Consider the following 19,869-nt stretch of genomic DNA (forward strand, 5'->3'; position numbering starts at 1 on the left):
AAACAGTTTTCCTGGTTCTTCTGACTGGCAGCCTTTAGGAGAATTTATTTTGGTGAGTGACTGTGTTAAAATTGGAATATAATTTTAGCTTCTATCATACAATCAACTGAATAGCCACGCTATTAATTTTATTTCAGCATTGGCCTGAATCATATCTGAAATACTAGATTTTATTATTTAAAAAAAACCCCTCCTATTTCTACTGTCTATTTCTTCAGAAAAAACCAACATAAACATTGTAGTTTTGTGAAAATAATTAAGAGTTTGTATTTAATACTTTAATATGTTTGTGTTCCACTGGGAACACTTTTTAATGAGAATTATATGTTTTATGCATTTTTAATAAATTTCTCTATTAACTTTGGTACATTTAGAAAGCAGAAATTTTGGAACAGCTTACTAAATTTTGTTAAAGTCAAAATATTTGTGAAAATATTAAACAATTTCTAAAACAAACCAATTTTGTACATAATTAACAGATTTATTTGCTTTATTCAGTGTAATAAATGATTAAAAATAGAAAAACATTGATTCCTAGTGAAGGTAATCAGTGTTGCATTAAAAAAAAAATCCTCCTGTTCTATGTGAAGCTAAATTAAACCCACTCATTTGCTTCATTTTCTTCAATTTTCTCTGCTTCTGTCTCCCTTTCTCATCTGCTAGTCCTGATGCCAACATGTAGCTTGCTGCCAAAAAGTTTTCTTCTCTTACTTTACAGAGATTTGATTTTTATTCTTTTTATAACACTTTCTTTTTATGCCACCTCAAAAGAAAACTTAAAGCATGCAAGAGATGTAGGATTTGGCTATATATAGGATTGGAAAGGGTTTCTATTGCCAGTCCACAAACATATAGATGCAGCATATATTTAATAGTATCTCATAATAGAATATTTTGCTACTGCAATAGGATATCAAATTAGTCTTTTCCTTTTTTTCCTGATATAAATTTAAAAACCTCAGTTTTGGAAGAACCCATACGAAAGAATATTTTCACACCCAGCTGCTTTATTGTTATCAGAAAACAGTCTTTTAAAAGACCATTTCATATTTTTCTGTGGCTCCAGAGCAGGGTGTATTCTTTCTGTAACACAGTATATCATTGTATGTAGTTGTAACTTGCAGCAATGGAGACCAAAGACACAGGGACCGCCTTGTGCTTGGGAAGGAAATCGCTTTATTGGAGAAAACACCTCCCATATATACCTTTCGTTTTCACAGGCCATAACCAAAACTTAACAGAAGAAGAGCACCCATTGGCTGCTCAGCTGTAGCACTGCTGTCCATGCATCCCACCACCCAATCAGCTTTCCGCTCACATGCTGGCCACACCTCTCACCAACCAATCAGCTTCCTGCTCACATGCTGGCCACATGTCTCTCCCACCACAGCCTCTCGCCCCCCAACCAACCTCTCACCGCCCAGGCTGCTGCTGTGCCCTGTCACAGGGCTTTCTGGTAAACGTAACCATCAACACCTTTAATAAACACAACCCCATGTCCCACGGTAACTGTTCTGGATGACATTAAATCCAGCTGTTAGTAGGAATACTCCTTCCAGTCTAGTTCCAGCTGCAGTTCACCCATGTCCTTTTTCTTTCAGAAATTATTCTCTCCATGATGGAAGATATGTAATAAATAGTGCAGCAGAATTAAAACCATTTTCTTACCCACAGGACTGGGATTGACACTAAACTTTTATCCAAGTGCATTTCCATTACTTTTACATGTATTTGTCTTACATTATGGTGAAAAGATATCAGAACTTTCTGTGACTCTTGTGTAAGTAAATTTTGAAAAAAATACTTACTTCTAATCAATTATGTAAGTTGTCTTTCAGAGTTTTTCTCATACAACCTGTTATAACTGCAAGAAGAAATTGCTATTGATCAATTTAACAAATGAGTGTTCTAATGGAATAGTGGCATTTGCAGTAGGAAGTTGTTAGTGGTTAGGAGTTCCTCCAGTAAGAGTGACAGGACTTGTGCGTTTTTTTTAGTTAAATTCTTGCCTGTATTCCAGTGTGATTTAAGTGTGATTCTTTCTTATATTTTAAGAATTTTAAGTTAAAGAAACTTGAACATTTTCAAGCCATATTTGTTTCCATAAAATTTGGCAAAACCCCCATAGTTTTAGTTAGTTACAATCCTTCTTTGTTTCTGCTCCACTGTGCTGGAATGCTCCTTCTTGTCTAAGATATACTGATTTGGCTCTATATCAAACAAATGGGCCAAAGCTGCATGGGCTAAAAATGGAGATTTATTCATTTGCTGTTAATAGCAAATATAAATGGCATACCTCTTCAATATATACTAAATTTTGTGCTAATTTTATCATTCCTTTATGTAGTTAACTACAGGTCTCAAAAATTCCAAGGGCCTTTCAAAACTAGGTATCTGGGGTCTCTATAATCAGTAGCTTGTATTAGTGGGAAAACATAATAGGAGAATTTAAAGAAATTTACAGAGCTAGCATATGGATCTTAGAGTATCTAAAAGCAAAATAAGAAGAGAAACCTGTGACAGTAGCAAAATTAAGTATGCTGAAGTGTTGAGAAGATTCTAAACACTCAGAGAAATTATGTAAATCCTGCTTTGTCAGTCAGAAGGTAAGATTAATAATGTCTAAATATATAACAATTTTATAAGATAATTTTATTTGAATTGTGGGAGATAGAAAATAAATTAATGCAGGAATATTAGTTAAAAGGTTATAATAGTATTTTTCAGATGAAGATTATATGTTCAATTGAAATATATAAAATATGGCAGTAATGTTTTGGCACATTGATTATAAAATGGAAAATTTGGAAATTAAAAAATGCAATCAAGTTTTCTGGGGGTTTTGAGTTATCAGAAATTTTAATGCTATAGTGCCAAAAATTAGCTCTTGATGGTTGGAAACTGGATTGTGTTATTCCAAATTATCCACTGTATTTCCTTTATCTTTCTCAAGTCATTTGGACACTATCAGAGCAACACACTGGTCTGTATAACTGGTCCACTCTGGTACAGATGCTTTGGTATCGCTTTCAAATTGAACAGTAAAGCCCATAAAGATTCCCTGAATTTGACTAGTAGTGTATTCCATTTGCTGGACAAGTTCTTTATGCCTAAAAAATATAACTGTTAGACTGAATACAATATGTAATATATACTAACAAGATGCTTCTTTCAGTGTAAATATATATTAAATATAAAAATGTAAATTTTCAGGGTGAGAGTTGAGCTTTCGAGATCTCTCTGAAGCTGCTTGAGAATTTAGATACTGCAGATAAGAATAACTAGATTGTGAAACATTTTAAAACATCATTTCTGTCTCTTTGGTTTTAAAATATTTTGGTTAGCACTTTGACTTCAGTGTTCTGATAAAGAGCTTAATTAATTGATAGAAGAACTGAAACCCATGAAAAAGTTTTTTTCCATTAATTGATTTTCACTGCAGCTGTAGATAGTTGTATATTGGGAGGTTTATCTTCAAGACTGCTTAAATAATATATTAACTGAGCTTCATCCCTGGGGTATATTGCTATCATTGGCATTATTTAAATTATTTGAGAACACTTACTCTCACCATCTTTTGTGGTTTATGTTCTGAAATAATTTGACAATGTAGCCTAATTCAGTAATCATGTTGCCTTTGTAATAGTAGAGTATTTTTTATACACAGCACAGTTTGGTTATTTTCTTTGGTTTATAGGAGGAGCCCTATGAAATACTAAGGCATGCATATGATCACATTCAATAACCTCTCACTGATAAGTTAAATTTTAAAATAAGCACAGAAGTCCTCAGTATCTACCATTCTTTCCTGGGGTTTTTGTTTGTTTGTTTGTTTTTTACAAGACTATTAGGCATCTCAGTTTTCTGTTAATGACTAAGATAACAAAAAATATTTTGGCACCTGTAACTATACCCTGTGCTTTTCAGTGAACTCACAGAAATATGGTGCCTGTAAGTTGAGACAGTGCAAATAGAGAAATCTATGAAATATCTGTCACAGGCTTGTGCAATCATTTCACTACAAACCTTTCAAATATGGAAAAGCCAACAAAAAAGCCATTACACACACACACACACACACACAAAAAGCACCCCAAAAACCAACAAAAAAGGTAGATAGCAACTGTGTAGTATTGTTTTCGAATGCTCAATTAGACATCAGCAGCTTGCAGAGGCAGTCTCAAAAGGTTACTCAGGAAATGGTGGAAATCACCTATCATCTCTCATTAGTACTTAATGAGAGATGTTTTTTCCAGACAGTTGCCTGGTATTACAAGGGTTATGCAAGCTTGAAGCAGTTCCAAAGTCTATTTGTGCAGGTGGGTGATTAGAGGAAATAAAAACTTGATAATAGTCATACCCAACTCTCTTGGATGATGCAGAAACAACTAAACAGACCTCCTGCTGCCACTGGAATGCACTTCACTGGTAATTAATTCCAAATACAATCCTGAAATAGCTGTGTAGAGGTTTTAGTATTTATTCTTTTTCTGTGGGAGGGAGAGATTAGGAGAAAAAAGCAAAACAGGCTTAAGCTTAAAAATGAACAAAAATAGTTTTATTAACACACACTAAAAGAATGAAAAAAAAAAGTTGAGAGAAAGAAAAACCAAAACAGAATGACACTTTAAAACACTTTTCTCTCTCCTTACAAACTATTAACTTTCTTATTAAACAGCATAGAAAGACACAACTTGAGATTTTCGGTCAGTTTCACTATTTAGACATAATCACTCATTATTTTAGGAGAAGAGTCTCTCTGAGGTTTTTCATGAAGACGTTTGCCACAAGACAAAATAGTCCAGTGCTCCCCATGTCACATCTGCTGCCACCCGGAGTTTTTGCAGGCTGTGATGTTCTATCAGCAAAGCTTCTCAGTGTATCTGGGGTACTATTTACCACTTCTTCTTCTAGTCTAAAATCATCTTTGTCTCAAAGGCTTTAATTTCTCAATTAAATCTCAATTACATCAGTCCTCAATTTTGATTAGAATTAGCATTCGACCTAACAACACTAAAATGCTACAAAGAACAGTCCATTTTTCCGTAGTTTACCTTAGAGAAGTCCAGTTAAAAATGTCCACTTCTTCAATTCTATTCCAATATTATTAGTTCTTTCACTTCTAATCCACTGACTTCATGTGGTGTCTGTTCTATGTACCCTCTGTTTTCTTTTTTCTTTCTCTCAAGGAAGAGTTGTGCTTTAAAAGCTCCATGTTGCTAGGAAAGGGTTAAATCCGCCCGGGCCTGCAATGGCCGTGTGCAAGCCCTGGGCTGCAGGAGCTGAAGCAAACGCAAAGCTGTGCTGGTGGAGGAAGCTGGTAGATGTCCTTTTTTCCACCCCTCGGTCTCCCCCAGGGCGGTCCGGCTGGCAGCTACCGCAGAGCCGTGGAAGGGCTCAGCCCCGGCCGCTCCCTGCAGCAGCAGCTCTCGGGCCCGGCCCGGCCCAGGCCCGCCTGCCGCCTCACAATGTTACCTCACGGCTGATTACAAAGCCACAGAAAAACCCATCTGCTGCAGGCTGGTTTTAAATGTCCTTTCCAAAGTCGCATTGACATCCTTATTGGTCAAACTAGCTGCCAATATCTTGGCTCGCTTTCTGATAGGTCCCTGTCCTCTCCCCTCCCCCCCAAAACCCAATCCACGGTCCTGGCAGGGAAGAACATTTCACATTTCTCTGTAACCAGAAACAAAACTGTGCCAACCCATGATAAGCTGCAACATCCAAGACTGGGCCAGTTATATTTTTGAGTGCTTTCAACAAGACAGTTGCAGATATATATTTACAATTCTGCTCAGAACAATGGTTATTCAGGTTTAAGTGTGTGGGAACAAAGCAAATTCACAAGAACAAATTCAAACTTTTGAGTCCAACCTTTCTCCCTGTGCATCCAGTGTAGTTATCTACTGATTCTGTTCACTATTCCATCTGTTCTTTTGAAATATCTCTGGTAATGTTTGTTCCTTGAAATCCTGAAATAAATAATTGTCCTTATCTGTAGTTTATAAATTTATTCCATATTGAATAGTCATGTAGGAGAGAAGATTTGTTGTGGGGATTTAATCAGGTTAAAACCATTTTAAAGCTGATTCCTATGCTATGGGAAATTACTTAGTCCTGTTTGAGGCTACTCTGTAATGTGAATGTTTTTGTTATCTGCCTGACCAAATAGGAGATTTTCTAATTTTTTTTTCAGGATTTCTGAATGAACTGCATAATCTAGTATATACCATTTCTGTTAATCTTTGCCATGAGTCCCCCACTTACAGGGGACAATGCATTTTTATCACACCTGCTGTCAAAAAAGTATTACATGTGGCATATGTGAATAAAATCCGTGTGGTTCCTGCGATTTTGTGACCTGCTCTGCTCAGTTTTGGGTCTATGTTAGTTTTTTCTTACTTGATGGCTTGGGCTCTTGCCTTGTAAATCTGCTCTTGTTGGAATCCAGCAGCCAAGAGTGATCCACAATGAATGGACTGAGTCCAAATGCTGTCCTCATACAAACACACAAATTTTTACTGAAGGTTGTGGGTTTGGTTTAGAATAATGGGTTGATTCTCCTTGCTCTGCCTTAGAAAGGGTTGTTAATGAGCCTTCTACAAGATTCAGGGCATCACTGGGCCCAAATTCTCTATACCATGCAGAATCAGATGACTCTTCATGTGGGCCTGTGTCTCTCCCTTGCTTGTAGATCAAGCTCAAAGATTCCCTTTAGCAGAATCAGGGAAGTTTTTTGGTCTCCTCAGCGTGAGGGTATCAACATATCCCTGATTAAGCATCCATATCTTTGATTATCACAGGAATCAGAAATTGCTGGTTTATCTGTCACTCCAGTGGGACTATAAGTGGCAATTCTTTTTTAATTTCAATTATGAAGATTTAAAAAGGACTAGATGACCATTCCTCCATTATCAAAGAACATTAAAATCTCTTCCTAATGGTACCACACATTATGGGACCTACATTAATGTGTTAATTTCTCAACCAGTCAATTAAATTAGCCATTTTGGTGGCTCTATTCTCTGCAAGGAGATGTATGTAAGTTCAGTAACTGCAGATTTATCCTCCAGAAATAGTACTATTTCTATAATGTTTTCTTTTTTACTTTTCCAAGATTTCCATTGTGATTATGACAGATTTCTGTCCAGAATGGATGATTAGCATTTCTGTGTTCTTTTTAGAGCTTTTTGCCTTTGTGTAACATATTTGATGTTAAGAGGACATGTAACAATCCAACTTTTTTTTTTTCTAAAGACAAATCCAAACCCATAGAAATTGCCAGACTAGATAAGAGTTTTCTAATAGTCTAGCAAATTGTTTCTGCTATAATTGAACAAACTTAGGTCTGTCTTGTTACCATACTAAAAACATTTTGACCCCAGATGGCACTGAGCTATATGGATATTTATCCATGTTTTTACATTATCCCTGTTGCTAGGGTGTCCAAAGCAGATGCATGATTTTGACCTACCTTCAAGTAGTTGAAGCATTGCATGAAATATTCCTCACTGAGCAGAGCTTGAGGAAACTATTACTAATTATAGGGTGCCTTTGGATTTGTTGTCCATTTATGTGTGCAGGTGTATCTCTATATATTTATGTGAATGTATGTTCATGCACATTTATTTTCCACCCTGGTCTTTTTTTATCCCAGGTTTGCAATGAACAAGCCTATTCAAACCCTGAGTTTGTAGTATAAATTTCTGCAAGGTCATAATGATTAGACTTTGTGCCAAAAGTATTTTGTTCATGTCTAGTATTGTCTTTTCGGATGTTTTAGAACTTAGTATATGTATTTAAACATAGCGTTAGGTATGTAGTGTAATCTAGTTCTAGGTTATTACTGGTCCATATCTCTAAAGTGAAATACACATTTCTTCCATTTTTATAACAAATTGTAAATCTGAGAATTTAAGTGACTCCATAAATAGTTGGAATATAATAGATGAAAATAAAATAGATGGAGTATACATTTTCATTTTGGCTCAGAGCACTGGATATGAATATGAAATAAACCATCATTTGCAGTTGCTATTCATTTCTCCAATCACAGGCCAGCTTTGGAGCACCAGATTCCTTCTGGACCTGAAGTTCCATTTTAGGTGGGCACCAAAAGCATAGGGTCCTTCTGGGAGCTGGAAGTTGTGGGGAGCATGTATGGTGTGGGGGTTTGGAAGAATAAAGAAGTTGCTAAATAGTGCTAAGAGTTCAAACCCACATATATTCTAAAACGAGTGTCATGCAGATAAACTGCTTTTGATCTGCTGATCCATTGTCATTGTGCAAAGTTGTAGAAATAACAGATTTAATAGCTAATACATAACTGTAAATTTTGATAAGGATGCTAGCATGTTTCTGCAATGAAAGTAGAAAACTAGATTAACTGTGTATTCCATTTTAAAGATTTATTTCTGAGGCTAAATCTAATTATAACTATATTTCTGGAATATGGGCTGTGTCTGGCTTTTGATATTTTGCTTCCTGGGATGCAGTAAGTGTTCTGGTTGGTGTACTTAGTATTGCCTGATAGTTAATATTGTGGCATTGTATACATACAGTGCCTTTTCTTTGAGTACATTATAAGAAAAAAAATCTCTTAGAAAAGTGAGTGGATTTTCCTTGCAGTATATAGATAGTGGGATGAAAATGTTGATGAAGTACTTGTTGAACTCTGGTGTTACAGGCTATTATCATCCATGAGGGCATTTTTCTCTGTGCAGTGCTCCCTAAGAAAAAAGACGTATGAAACCAACTACTGATATCCCACAGCACAGGAAAAGGCAAAATTCACTGTGTATGGCTTTTTTAAAATCATCTCAGTTAACAGTTGACATTTTTATGGCTTTGTCTGACGTCTTACAAGACAGCCCTAGAATAACACCTTAGTTTGCTGTTACAGTATACTAAAAGACCATATTCATATATTTTCCTTGTTCTATTCTGTTTCCTTTGCCCTGAAATAAAGAAAAAGGAGAATGTCAAGTCCTCAGTAAGCATTTCCAAAAATCAGAATAAGCTCCAATTACACAGACCTTGTGAGAACTTCTCATGTGTGATGGAGGAAGGAAGGAACAAATACTGTTAGAGCACACTGCAGTTCATTAGTTTTTTGCTGCATCCCTGGAGCCTGATGTTATCTGACTTACACAGAAACATCTAGATTATTGCAACATGAACCAGGAACTAGAAGAGAATGACAGTTGTAAATACTTCCCTGTTGGCTCCATCTGTAGCACCTATCTGAAATTCAGGATGAAAGCTAATCTTTCCTAGGTAAATTTGGTAGTTCCTTAAGTTTCCAAGTCCCATTTGTCATTAATTTTTTTTTTTTTAAGTTGCAATGTTGCCATTATAGTTACCTGAAGGGGAAAAAAATAGCTGTAGCTCTGTCACCAGGGTAAATTAAAACATAATTATTATATAATTTGATTCCAAAGAAAATATATTCAAAGATACTCTTAATGAAACTATAAATACTGTATACATAAACAGACAGGTCCTACAGATTGGTTGCTGGAACTAATTTGATGGTGTTGTTCTCTCTGATGGAGCAGACCCAGGTAGTAAATCATTATTGGTTGCCTAATGGGAACATCCTACTGTGAAAATAAACAGCTGTCCACAATGAAGAAATTGTTTACAAGAAACCATTACTTGTCAGACACTTAGCCCTTTGAGAAAGAAGGGAAGGCATGAAATACTGAGCACTTGGATGTCTTTTCTGGGCTGTCTATTAAAAAAAAAAAAAAAAAAAAAAAAAAGTACAGCTTCTTTTTGCAAAGTTTTGGTTTTAGACTCTTTTGTATTGCCCCTTAATTTTGCTTGGAAAGAAAGATTGTTACTACTCTTTCCTGACATTGCTGCATCTTGTGTATGTTGCTGAATTGGTTATGGTTGTATTCACCCATTGTAGCTGGAGATTTTTTTTTCAGCTCTGTCTAGTGGCGCATGTAACAGCCCTGTTTCCCTTCCTGTATGCCTTCCAATGAATTTTCCTCCCAAGAATGTCACTCCCAGTCAGTTCAATGCCACTCATGTGAGTGTATGAAGGGACAAAACCTGACCTTCAGTGAGCTACTACTGAACAGGGTCAACAAGAAGTGTTTCCTATGCAAAGACCAAAACCTTGCTCATATAACTTGACTCCTTTGTTACCCTGTTCTGCATATTTAAACTGTGGTTAAACTGAGCTGAGGTGATTATCGACAAGACTTGAAACAGAATAAACTGGTGGGCAGACCACTGCATTTGTTACCATGGGCGCCAATCTGCATTTCTTATGATGTGTCCTAGGAGTGATCCATCCTTGAGATATTTCTGCATCTGCAAGACTGCCTGATTTCAATTGCAAGGCTTTCATGTGCTAAATAGCTCAAGGGCAATTGTGCTGAGCACAGCCATACAGGCTTATAGGAAGTTAGTGACAGAAAGACAGGGACTGCTGAAGTATGGAGGAGTTTGTGTTCTTCATAGCTTTAGCTGTTTGTGAGAGACAATCATTCTGTTTGTTTCTCACACCAGTGAGTAAATAAGTGCACTAAGTGCACTTAGCTGGATCCATGTGGAGCATTTCTCACTCTAGAGTTTATTTTTTACTTTCCTATATATGGTGGTTGTATTTCCACATTTCTTGGCAGTAGTATAGCCCTTGTTTGGTGTCTCCCCAAACAGAGGGCAGGGATCTCTTAGAGCAGTACTCTGATTCCTCTGTAAGGGAGGTTCATTGGTGATTTTCTAGCTGTCCATAGAGTGAAAGAAGATGCTACTTCACAGTCTGGAGCAAAAGAGTCTGAGACTTTCAGCTCCCCTAAGGTGTAATTCATATCTATCCTTTGTCCTCACTATGAGAGTTTCAGAGCATGGCAAGGCTTTAGAGGTTTCTCTTGTCAAGTTCCTATCCCTCCTTTGATGAGCTGGGCTTTCAAATCACAGGGTACACATTTACATGGTGCATTTGAACAATTTTAAAGTTAGACACCAGGATGGGCAGGAAAGAATATGAGAGACTTAAGGCATTCTGAAATGCCATCAAAATTCTTCCATGTCAGTTATGTTATTGTGAGAGTTTATTTTCAATTCCTTTCTAAGGCTGTGTAAAAATTGTTTTGATGCATTGTATTAACACACATGTATTGCTTTATGAAATAAATTACTTCTGATCCAAGCTTTCTATGCACACTTCTGAAGATTTAGGAGTAAGTGGTAAGATGGCACACATTTGGAACTGGCAATTTCGATGAGATACTTTTAAAAAAGTTGAACTTTTCTGTTTCCATGAGAGGGAGGGTTCACTCTGTCTGGTAACATCTAGGGTTATCTACAGGATGTCTCCATTTTGGATGTCTGCCAATCTTCCATCTGAATTTTTGTTTATACTTTCATTAAGTGCTGGATCAGTATTGCTGAAACATTCCAGCCTGAGATTTGTTTTAGAAGAATAAATTGTCAGTCTGTATTTGATTAGAAACTTTGATTAGAAACCTCATCCAGTTACATAGTGTTTCTGCAGGAAGAATCCTGCAGATTTCCTGGAATCACTCATGCTATGAAAGTATCTGTAAGTTGGAAAGGCCATCAAGTTTACATTCCTGAAACTATTCCCCTTTATACTATATTATCTCTGGGTATGTAACTGGGTATTTCCTTCCTTTCAATATCTCCATTACCCTTCCAAGAATTCTTTCAGGTTAGTAGGACTGAGAGAGAGAAGCTTTTGTGATGGCTTTCACAGAGACATTTGTGACTTGTGCAGAGGGAGGAGCTCATGTGTGCCTGTAGAAGTTGGTCAGGCAAAAATTCTCCAGCTTAAGAGACCTGCTGTTGCTTATTGATGTTTGGGTTTTTCTGGAATGATATGTCCACAGCGCTGAAGGACATATTGGAGAACCACTACAATCACAAATAAGCATGCTTTCTTCTGTGAACCCTGCAGGCTGTCAGTTGAGGCCCACAGACATGAGATTTGACATGATTGTCTTGATGCAGAGCTTCAGGTGTAACACCACATTTAGAAACAAGGATTTTGTAACTCACGAAGAAAGGTGCTCAGTAAATTCACAGACATGTAGTAGCCACCATAACCATGCACAGGCAATGGCACTTTCCCCAGAATCTGAACTAAAGTGTTTCTTTACTGATAAAATTCTAAAAGCCTGAAGTAATGAGTTTTTGGCCTTCTGCTGTCATTCCAGTGACTGGGTACTCTCACAGCTGAGAAGCTATTTCATAGTCCTCTCTCTCCTCTGATCTGATTTTCACTAATTTTACACTGATCAAACAACATTAAGAACATTTAGAGAAGGTAAGAATGGTATTTTAACTCCCTCTAATGGTGCTTCACAGTGCCATGAAATGGTAAGAGCAAAATATATCCAAAGAGCAGTTTCCCAGGTACATGCAGGTGTGCAGGTATTTTTAAGCCAGATGTAGGTTTTCTAGCTGAGGTACCATTGGAAAGGAAGCTACTGCAGTGCAGAACTCCATGGAGGATTCAAATTTAACCTGACAAACTGAACATATTTTCATGTAATTAGTCCTTGCTGGTCAGTTATGCTCATCACAATGTTAAGGAAAGTTTTCAATAATGGCTATTAGCATGTTCTAAGTTAGTTTGTGTTCGTATAACATGTAGAGCTTGGTCATATGTATTAGGATTTCCCAGGATGAGCTAGAGGTTGCATTATAAATCTCCCTTTCAAGTCACCCCTGTTACAGTGATAATATTGGGATTCACAGTCAGTAATTCAAGGTAATGAAAGTAACATATTCGTGCTTGGTTTCCACCTCATTTTGTTTAGGTACTGAGAGAATACTGTATGTTGCTTTAACATAGGCTGAATGTATGGGCTGAGAGAATGTGTGGATATGCAATATATTCCTTAACAAATATATTTAAATTATATTAGGTTTTGTGAGTTTAAATAGTGTTCTGAGTAACCTTTTGTTTTCAAAGTTCTTTTTTATTTTAAAATATATGAAGTATTTGTAATGTCACATAGATGTTTTTATTCACAGATAATGCACCTCAAGTAGCAATTACTGCACCAGGATCTGGTAACCATAGAAACAGCTCTACAGGCCCAACACCTGACTGCTCTCCTCCATCACCAGACACTGCACTTAAAAACATAGTGAAAGTCATACGTCCTCAGGTAGGTGCTCACCATAAGCATCCTCTTATTTGTTGTATTTCTTCTTTAATAGCAGGCTGTGATGCACATATTCTAAGAGGATGTTATGGCTTTATGCATTTGAGTAGGCCAAAGACATAAACAGAACACAAAATACTTTGTTTTCTTAAGAATCAATCTTAGTAGCAAAAGAAGCTAAAATGTTTTATGAATGAGCCCAAGTGTACAGAGAGGTATCTGTACGTATTTCTTATGGTGCTAATGAGTGAAGTCCTTATGCAGTATTTTGTATTTTTGCATACTTTTACTTTTCTTTCAAGGTTACTTTTACAGGTTTACTCTCTTCTTTCTGCATCTCCATTTGCATGAACCTATAATATTTCATACCTTTTTTATTTTACTTTCCCATATAGCATTGCTTATGAACTTCCATCCTTCCTAACTATCCATATTTCTAATACTGTTTGGAAACAAGATGCATAATGTCCGTAAAACTTGAGTGCTCCATATAATTCTTTAAGGAGAGCATCTCTTTAAAATCAAAACTTTAAAGTAAATACATGTTGAAACTTGAATCAGTAATATAAAGTTAATCAGCATAGAATAGTTTATTTTAGAATCACAGGATCATGGGATTAGTCAGAGGAAACGTTGGGATTATGTATTTCCTTGTTTAAAAAGCCATGGCATTTGATGTGCCAGAGCTATCTCAGACAACTGCATGCTGAATTAACTAATTGTGAAACTTTTTTAGTGTGAACCAAAAGAACTTCGTCTCCTACTAATTTTGGGTTCAAGTGCAGCCATCTGTTCTTTATTGCTGAGCTGATCTCTGCAGCTGAGCCGCTCTGATGCTATTGGATGCAGGCTTTGTGCCATCAGTATGTCACTGGCATTTGTTTTACTTGAGGAGTAAGCTGATGAACACATGATATTTTCCTAGGAGTTGTATAGGCCAGGTTGTTTTGATACCACACAAGTGACTGTGTCACAGTATTGGTGAATCTTCCTTTCAGTTCTTGTTGGAGCACAGAGTTCAGAAGGTCTTGCAGAATTAAAGGTAATTACTAGATGCACTTGCCATTTCTGTCTAGGGGCCATTGGCTTCCTATGGTGAGACTGTCACTGTACAATAATTCCATTGACAAGCTGGTGCAGACCATCCCCTTCTGAAACCACCATACTTCAGGTTCCACATGCTGGTTTAAATCTAGATTGCAGAGGGTCTAAAATTACAGTTTTGTCTATTTTTTCTTTTTATAGTTGCTTCTCATTTTGCCTGTTTCTGTAGTGTCTCTGTCCCTCCCACCTACATCAGTCTATAGTACTGAAATGCCTCCTTTCCTCCAAGCTGTTTTTCATAGTAGGCAGCAAACAAACAGAAAGGTAATGAAATATTGTTGAAACAAGCTGTTGTGTGATAGCTTATTGAAAATAGCATTTAAAGAGCTGTTTCCATCATTATATTGTCAACAGATGGACCCAGAACACTTCATGCTGATGTTCTCCTGCTAGTTAACTCTGAATGGATTCAGCAGATTCTGGGGAGCTATTTTCAAATTTAAATTATTCCATTTACTGACTCACAGTGTTCTCACCATTCTGCAGAACAAAAACTAGCTCTGTAATATATATGGTCAGAACTTTACCGTATTTCCTAAAATGTCTCTCACGTGGCCCTACAGATGGCACGCTCCCTGTGCAGAAAACAACAGTAGACAGGCATAATGTATGTAAGTCTATGTGGTAATACACAACAAGTTGGATATGCTGCAAAATTCAGATCCCATTATGCTGCTTCTTTTTTCCATGTGTTTTATGCACATCCCCCAGTATTCTTGTTTTTGTTTTTTTATCTAATCACCTTCCCCTAAGACCTCAACTCAAGAATTTAGACAAAGAGGTTGTAGATATTTTCGATGTTCTGTTTGCTAACCATTAGTGTTCATTCTGCCTGCATATTTAATTCCTTTATTCTATTCAATTACATGGCAAGCTCTTTGAAGGGTAGCACAATGGGATTCTATTCCTGACTGACCTCTCACCATTCGCGTAAAACTAATGAATACTGTTACACAATGTATGCAAAATAATTAATTTTCTGTTGGCTGCCAGGGCCTCTTTGCATTTTCTTAGCAAAATAAATTGATTTCTAAGAGATTTAAGCCAGGGATCATATAGATTTCCCAAAAAGCTGTCACTTCTTTCCCTTTTTCATGTCTTGTGCATCCAGTGTGGGAAAGTGCCAGTAAAGGCAGAATGGGAAACTCCTCAGCAGCCAGCTTTGCATGAGACAGGCTTTGGCAGCTTGGATGGAACTGCCAGGGAAGTCTGGCCTTTCCACACATATAGTTATTTTAATTTATAGCCTTACTTATCTTTCCTGTAGGGTTGTACATGTAATGGTTTACCAACATCAAGGAGAAATGCTGTTTCCATGCAACCAGGATGAGAGGACACAGTCTTCAGGTGCATCAGGGGAAGTTTGGGTTAGACATAGGAATGCCATGGGAATTTCTTCACAGAAGGGGTGATTACACACTGGAATGAATCCCACCTGGTGGAACAATTATCCCTACTTCAGCTTGAGTATTAAATTCAGTGCCACAATGCCACCCACCTCTACTACCTTCAGTCCTGAGGCTGGCATACTTAACAGTATCTCAAGGATCCATGTACTCTTTTATCTGTGCACCTTATCTATGGCTTATACTTGTGATCAAGTATTTTGCAAATAAATTTCTTCTTTTCAAATTTTCCCATGGTCAGTCTCTGAAAAAAACCCCATTTTTTTAAAAAAATGCATATATGCAAAAAAGAAGTAAACAGAATTTAGCTCAGGTCTGGAATTGCTTGATCATTTATTTTTTCTGATTGTCCAGATGAGACTTACTAACTTTTTAACTCTTGAATTGCTAGTTAATGGCTATTTTGAGAAAGCAATGCACTTTCAAATTAAGGACTCATGCCGCTGTGTATGCTCACAGCACATGGGATCCAAAATACGATGGGGTAGGAGAACAAGTAGATAAGTCTCCTTCAAGTTTTAACTTAGTTACATTAGTACATAGAGTAAAATAAAACTTACCTTATCAGACTGTAATTTTAGAAAGTGATGGTAAAATTGAGCTTGTTCTATCACAGTTCCTGTAGCTCTCAGTCTGGGTGAAGTCTGAACAAAACTAAACTGCCTGTGATGCTTCATGCATATTTTGCATTAGCTACTCAAATTTAATAAGCTTCTCCTTATTTATTTGTTGAGCTCCATTAGAAAAAATAAACTATATCCATAGAGGGGGAAAGAGCACCTCTTTTTTTTTTTTTTTTTTTTTTTTTTTTTTTTTTTTTTTTTTTTCCTATGATACTCTTTCTTTTCTCAGTGTTTTTTAAATTATGGGTCTTGGGCCAATTTTCATAAAACTGAATTCTTACTTCTAAATTTAAATTTATTAATTAAATGTAGTCAAGCACTTGCATGTTGTCTTCTTGTCTTTTTAAGGTCTGTTTCAAATGGCTTACTGTGGATACAGCTTCTGATGTCAAAATGTGGATTATTTAAAAGTGACTTTGATTTTATCTATCGTGAACTAGTATTTTCCCTATTTTAGGTGAATAACCCAATTTCCCAAAAGTGTTGTTTCAATGCTATTAAGAGGGTTTCTGGTAGGAGGACAAAGGAACAAAGAATTTCACTGTTTCTGACATGATGCAATTTCATAATCTTGTTCTTTCTGGTTTTATTGTCAAGGTCTGCAATAATCTATTCACCATAATATCTTTTTTTCTTATCAATATGGATGTGCTGTCTTTACAGGAATCATAATTCTTTTTCCCATTTGTCTTTTTTTAACTTCTGTAAACAAAATTGCAATTCCATCTATGGCTCCTCATTCATCTTGCTAAGACATCCGTGAATATAATAGCAGTTAATAGTACAAACATTAGCAGGCAAAAGCAATGGTCTCCTTTTTCTGCAAGTTCTAACAGAATCCTGCAGGATATGTGTAGCCTCTGACAGCCCAGTTGTTTGGGCTACAAGGTGTACAATTGTTTTTGCATGCACAGCATGCCTGTCAAACCTGTGTATATGTGGTTCATCTAGGCATAGGGAAAGACAGGGACCATGACATTCCACTCCCTGTGTCAGCCTGGACATGAATGGACAGACCATCTGTAGGAGATGTGTGTTCCAGAGCTGTGCTCCTAGCTGACCTAAAAGGTGATGATGATTTACATTCAATGAAATTATTTATCATTCTTTTTGCAGGTAGGTGTAGGAATTACTTTGAACACAAAAAATCAAACAAAAATTGTCTTAGAGGAAACTCTGGAGAATCACAGTTCCAGAAAATAAATTTTCAGAACTAATGGTTCTGTAAACAGGATTTTCAAGCAGATTAGTGTCACTATTTCCCCATGTTGAAACAATGAAACTATTTCTGCCTGGTTCCTCCGCTATGATAGCAGCAGGCTGTGGTTTCCCTAGTTGTTCACAAATGAAATGCATGCCCTGTCACAGTTGGCTTGAGTTGGCACGTCCCTGTCTCTGCCAGCTTAGTGAAATCACTGCTGGAAGTTGTTGCATCAGTGCACAACACCATGAGAACTCTGTGCTGCGTCTGCTGAACTTGTTTTGCAGCACACACACACACAAAATATGTTTTGTTACATTTTATCACAAAAAGGAGAGCTGGTGAACACTGTTTTGCAATGAATTCTCTCCGCTCTCTGAATGAGATCATAGGACAGTGCTGGTGCAAAGACTGTCTTTCTCCCATGAGCTGCTTTCTGTGCTTAGCTTTATTTACAACATGCTCTGCCAGGCAGGGAATAACCAGGAAAATCACTGCCAAGAAAGACTGTGCAGGCACATGGTATATCCTGTTCAGGTGCACTTCTTTTCATGCTGTGTTTGGTGCTCAACTTTGTGCTGTGTCTGTGATTATCACAAGAGGCAAATAAGACTTAAAAAAAAACTTTATTGAGAGTTTGATTTTGTGGGGAATCAAACCTGTCATATCCAAGGTAAAAGCCAAGAAAAGGATTCTACAGTCCACACATGGGTAGATTTAGTGTTCATCCTTTGTGTGCTGGAGGTTATAGTGTTTCCAGGGCTGTGTGTATCTTTTAGGGCTACAAGCATATTAAGGTGGCTGTCAGCAGTCAGTGACCTTGATTCTAGGTATGTAAATATATTTCAGATTATTCTCTCTGTGACAGGGAATGTCTATGCAAATCTACTGCACACAGCTTGATGTCTTCCCATTCTAATGTTGAAAAAAAAAAAAAAAAAAAGCTCCTAAATAGCCCTTGAAAAAAAGGCAGCAAGGCAGAGTAAGAGGTATACTGTCAATGCCATTAAGATGTGGTTAGCAATTCATCTATGCATGACTGAAAATAGGACAGACATTACAAAATTATTTTATTCTGGAATACTGAGTACCAAATACAAAAAAAGGCTATGGTTGGAATTGTCTCACAGGACTGATTCCTACACACTCCTCTCCCCCAGCACACACCCTCCACACCCACCTGTTTTACCACAGCGTTTATGGGCAGATGTAACAGCTCCACAGGAGCATATTTGAAATAAAAAAATTCTTAGAGCTTATTGGGTACTCTGTGACTACTTAATAACAACATTAAACAAGATATTATTAAAGAGATGCATTGTAAGAAATCTCCTTTGACAAGTAACTAGAAAACATAATTCTATTTATATATTTTAATTAGATCTAATAGGAAAACACAAACACATTTACCCAGTACATTGTACTAATGAAAACAGCAAACAGTGTGTGTTAGTGCATTTAATTACAGTTCTACAGGATACTAAAACACAAGTATAAATTAAAGCAGAATAACACTCCGTTGTGAAGAGTGTTATGTTTTTAGAATATCACTTGTACATGCATGTGACTTTCTTGGTTGAAGTTGGTTACCTACCTGGAGAGATTCTCTAGGCTGTGATTCCTGATTCAATATAAACACCAATCATGCAAAAATATAGAACATTTTTCCTATATGGACTTGTATCAGACAAGTGAAATATTGGTTTTAAAGGTAGCTCAGATACTGAAAGGCACATCTAAACCAGTAAAGTGAGCTTTAGCTCTGCAGAGTTATCACGTGCACTGCTGAATTACAGACACAGTCCTGGGTGTAATTTTGGTAGTATACAATTTTCTTTCTCCAAACATACCACTGTCAGGCCTGATTTGTGATTTGAATACACCAAGCACCACTCCTGGCAGATAATTGTGCTTTGGAGACCCTTCTCTAACACCTAATGAAGTTTAATTTTAGGTTACAGATCCATGCCAGTTGCCCTGCCCTAGTACACATAATGCTTAGGAACAGTAACACAGAATTTGGAAGATTAAAACCTTACCTATTGTGCCTTGATGGGTTTCTTACATTATATTCTTAGCATTTTTATTTGTTTCTGTGGTATGGAGGGGGGCTGGGTTTGAGCACCTTAGTTACTCAGTAACCCTTTATCGTCATCTGATAATGCACATTTTCACATGTAGCATGCAGCTTAGAAAAAAGAACCATCACATTCTCCCTTCAATATTTATGTTATAAAAATATCATGATAGAAGCAATTTTCATAATCTGAGGTGAAAAGGGAGATGTTACTAGCAGCTGGAAACCAAGCTTTTTTTGAAGAAAAAGGTCTTGCATTAATTTTCCAACTGTTTCTGTGAAAATGACACTTTTAATCTTTGAAAGA

The 19,869-nt window shown here is 36.8% G+C and overlaps 1 protein-coding gene across 1 annotated transcript in view; it reads left to right on the top strand.

Annotated features, from left to right (window-relative positions):
• Positions 1–19,869, top strand: part of ANKS1B (ankyrin repeat and sterile alpha motif domain containing 1B) — a 431,424-nt gene that overhangs the window by 141,786 nt on the left and 269,769 nt on the right. Inside the window, 1 exon segment of the mRNA XM_058420203.1 lies at positions 13,018–13,154. Within this exon segment, the coding sequence (XP_058276186.1) occupies positions 13,018–13,154 (137 nt within the window).

The sequence above is a fragment of the Hirundo rustica genome, chromosome 4 (genome assembly GCF_015227805.2).
Source record: "Hirundo rustica isolate bHirRus1 chromosome 4, bHirRus1.pri.v3, whole genome shotgun sequence".
Taxonomy (NCBI): domain Eukaryota; kingdom Metazoa; phylum Chordata; class Aves; order Passeriformes; family Hirundinidae; genus Hirundo; species Hirundo rustica.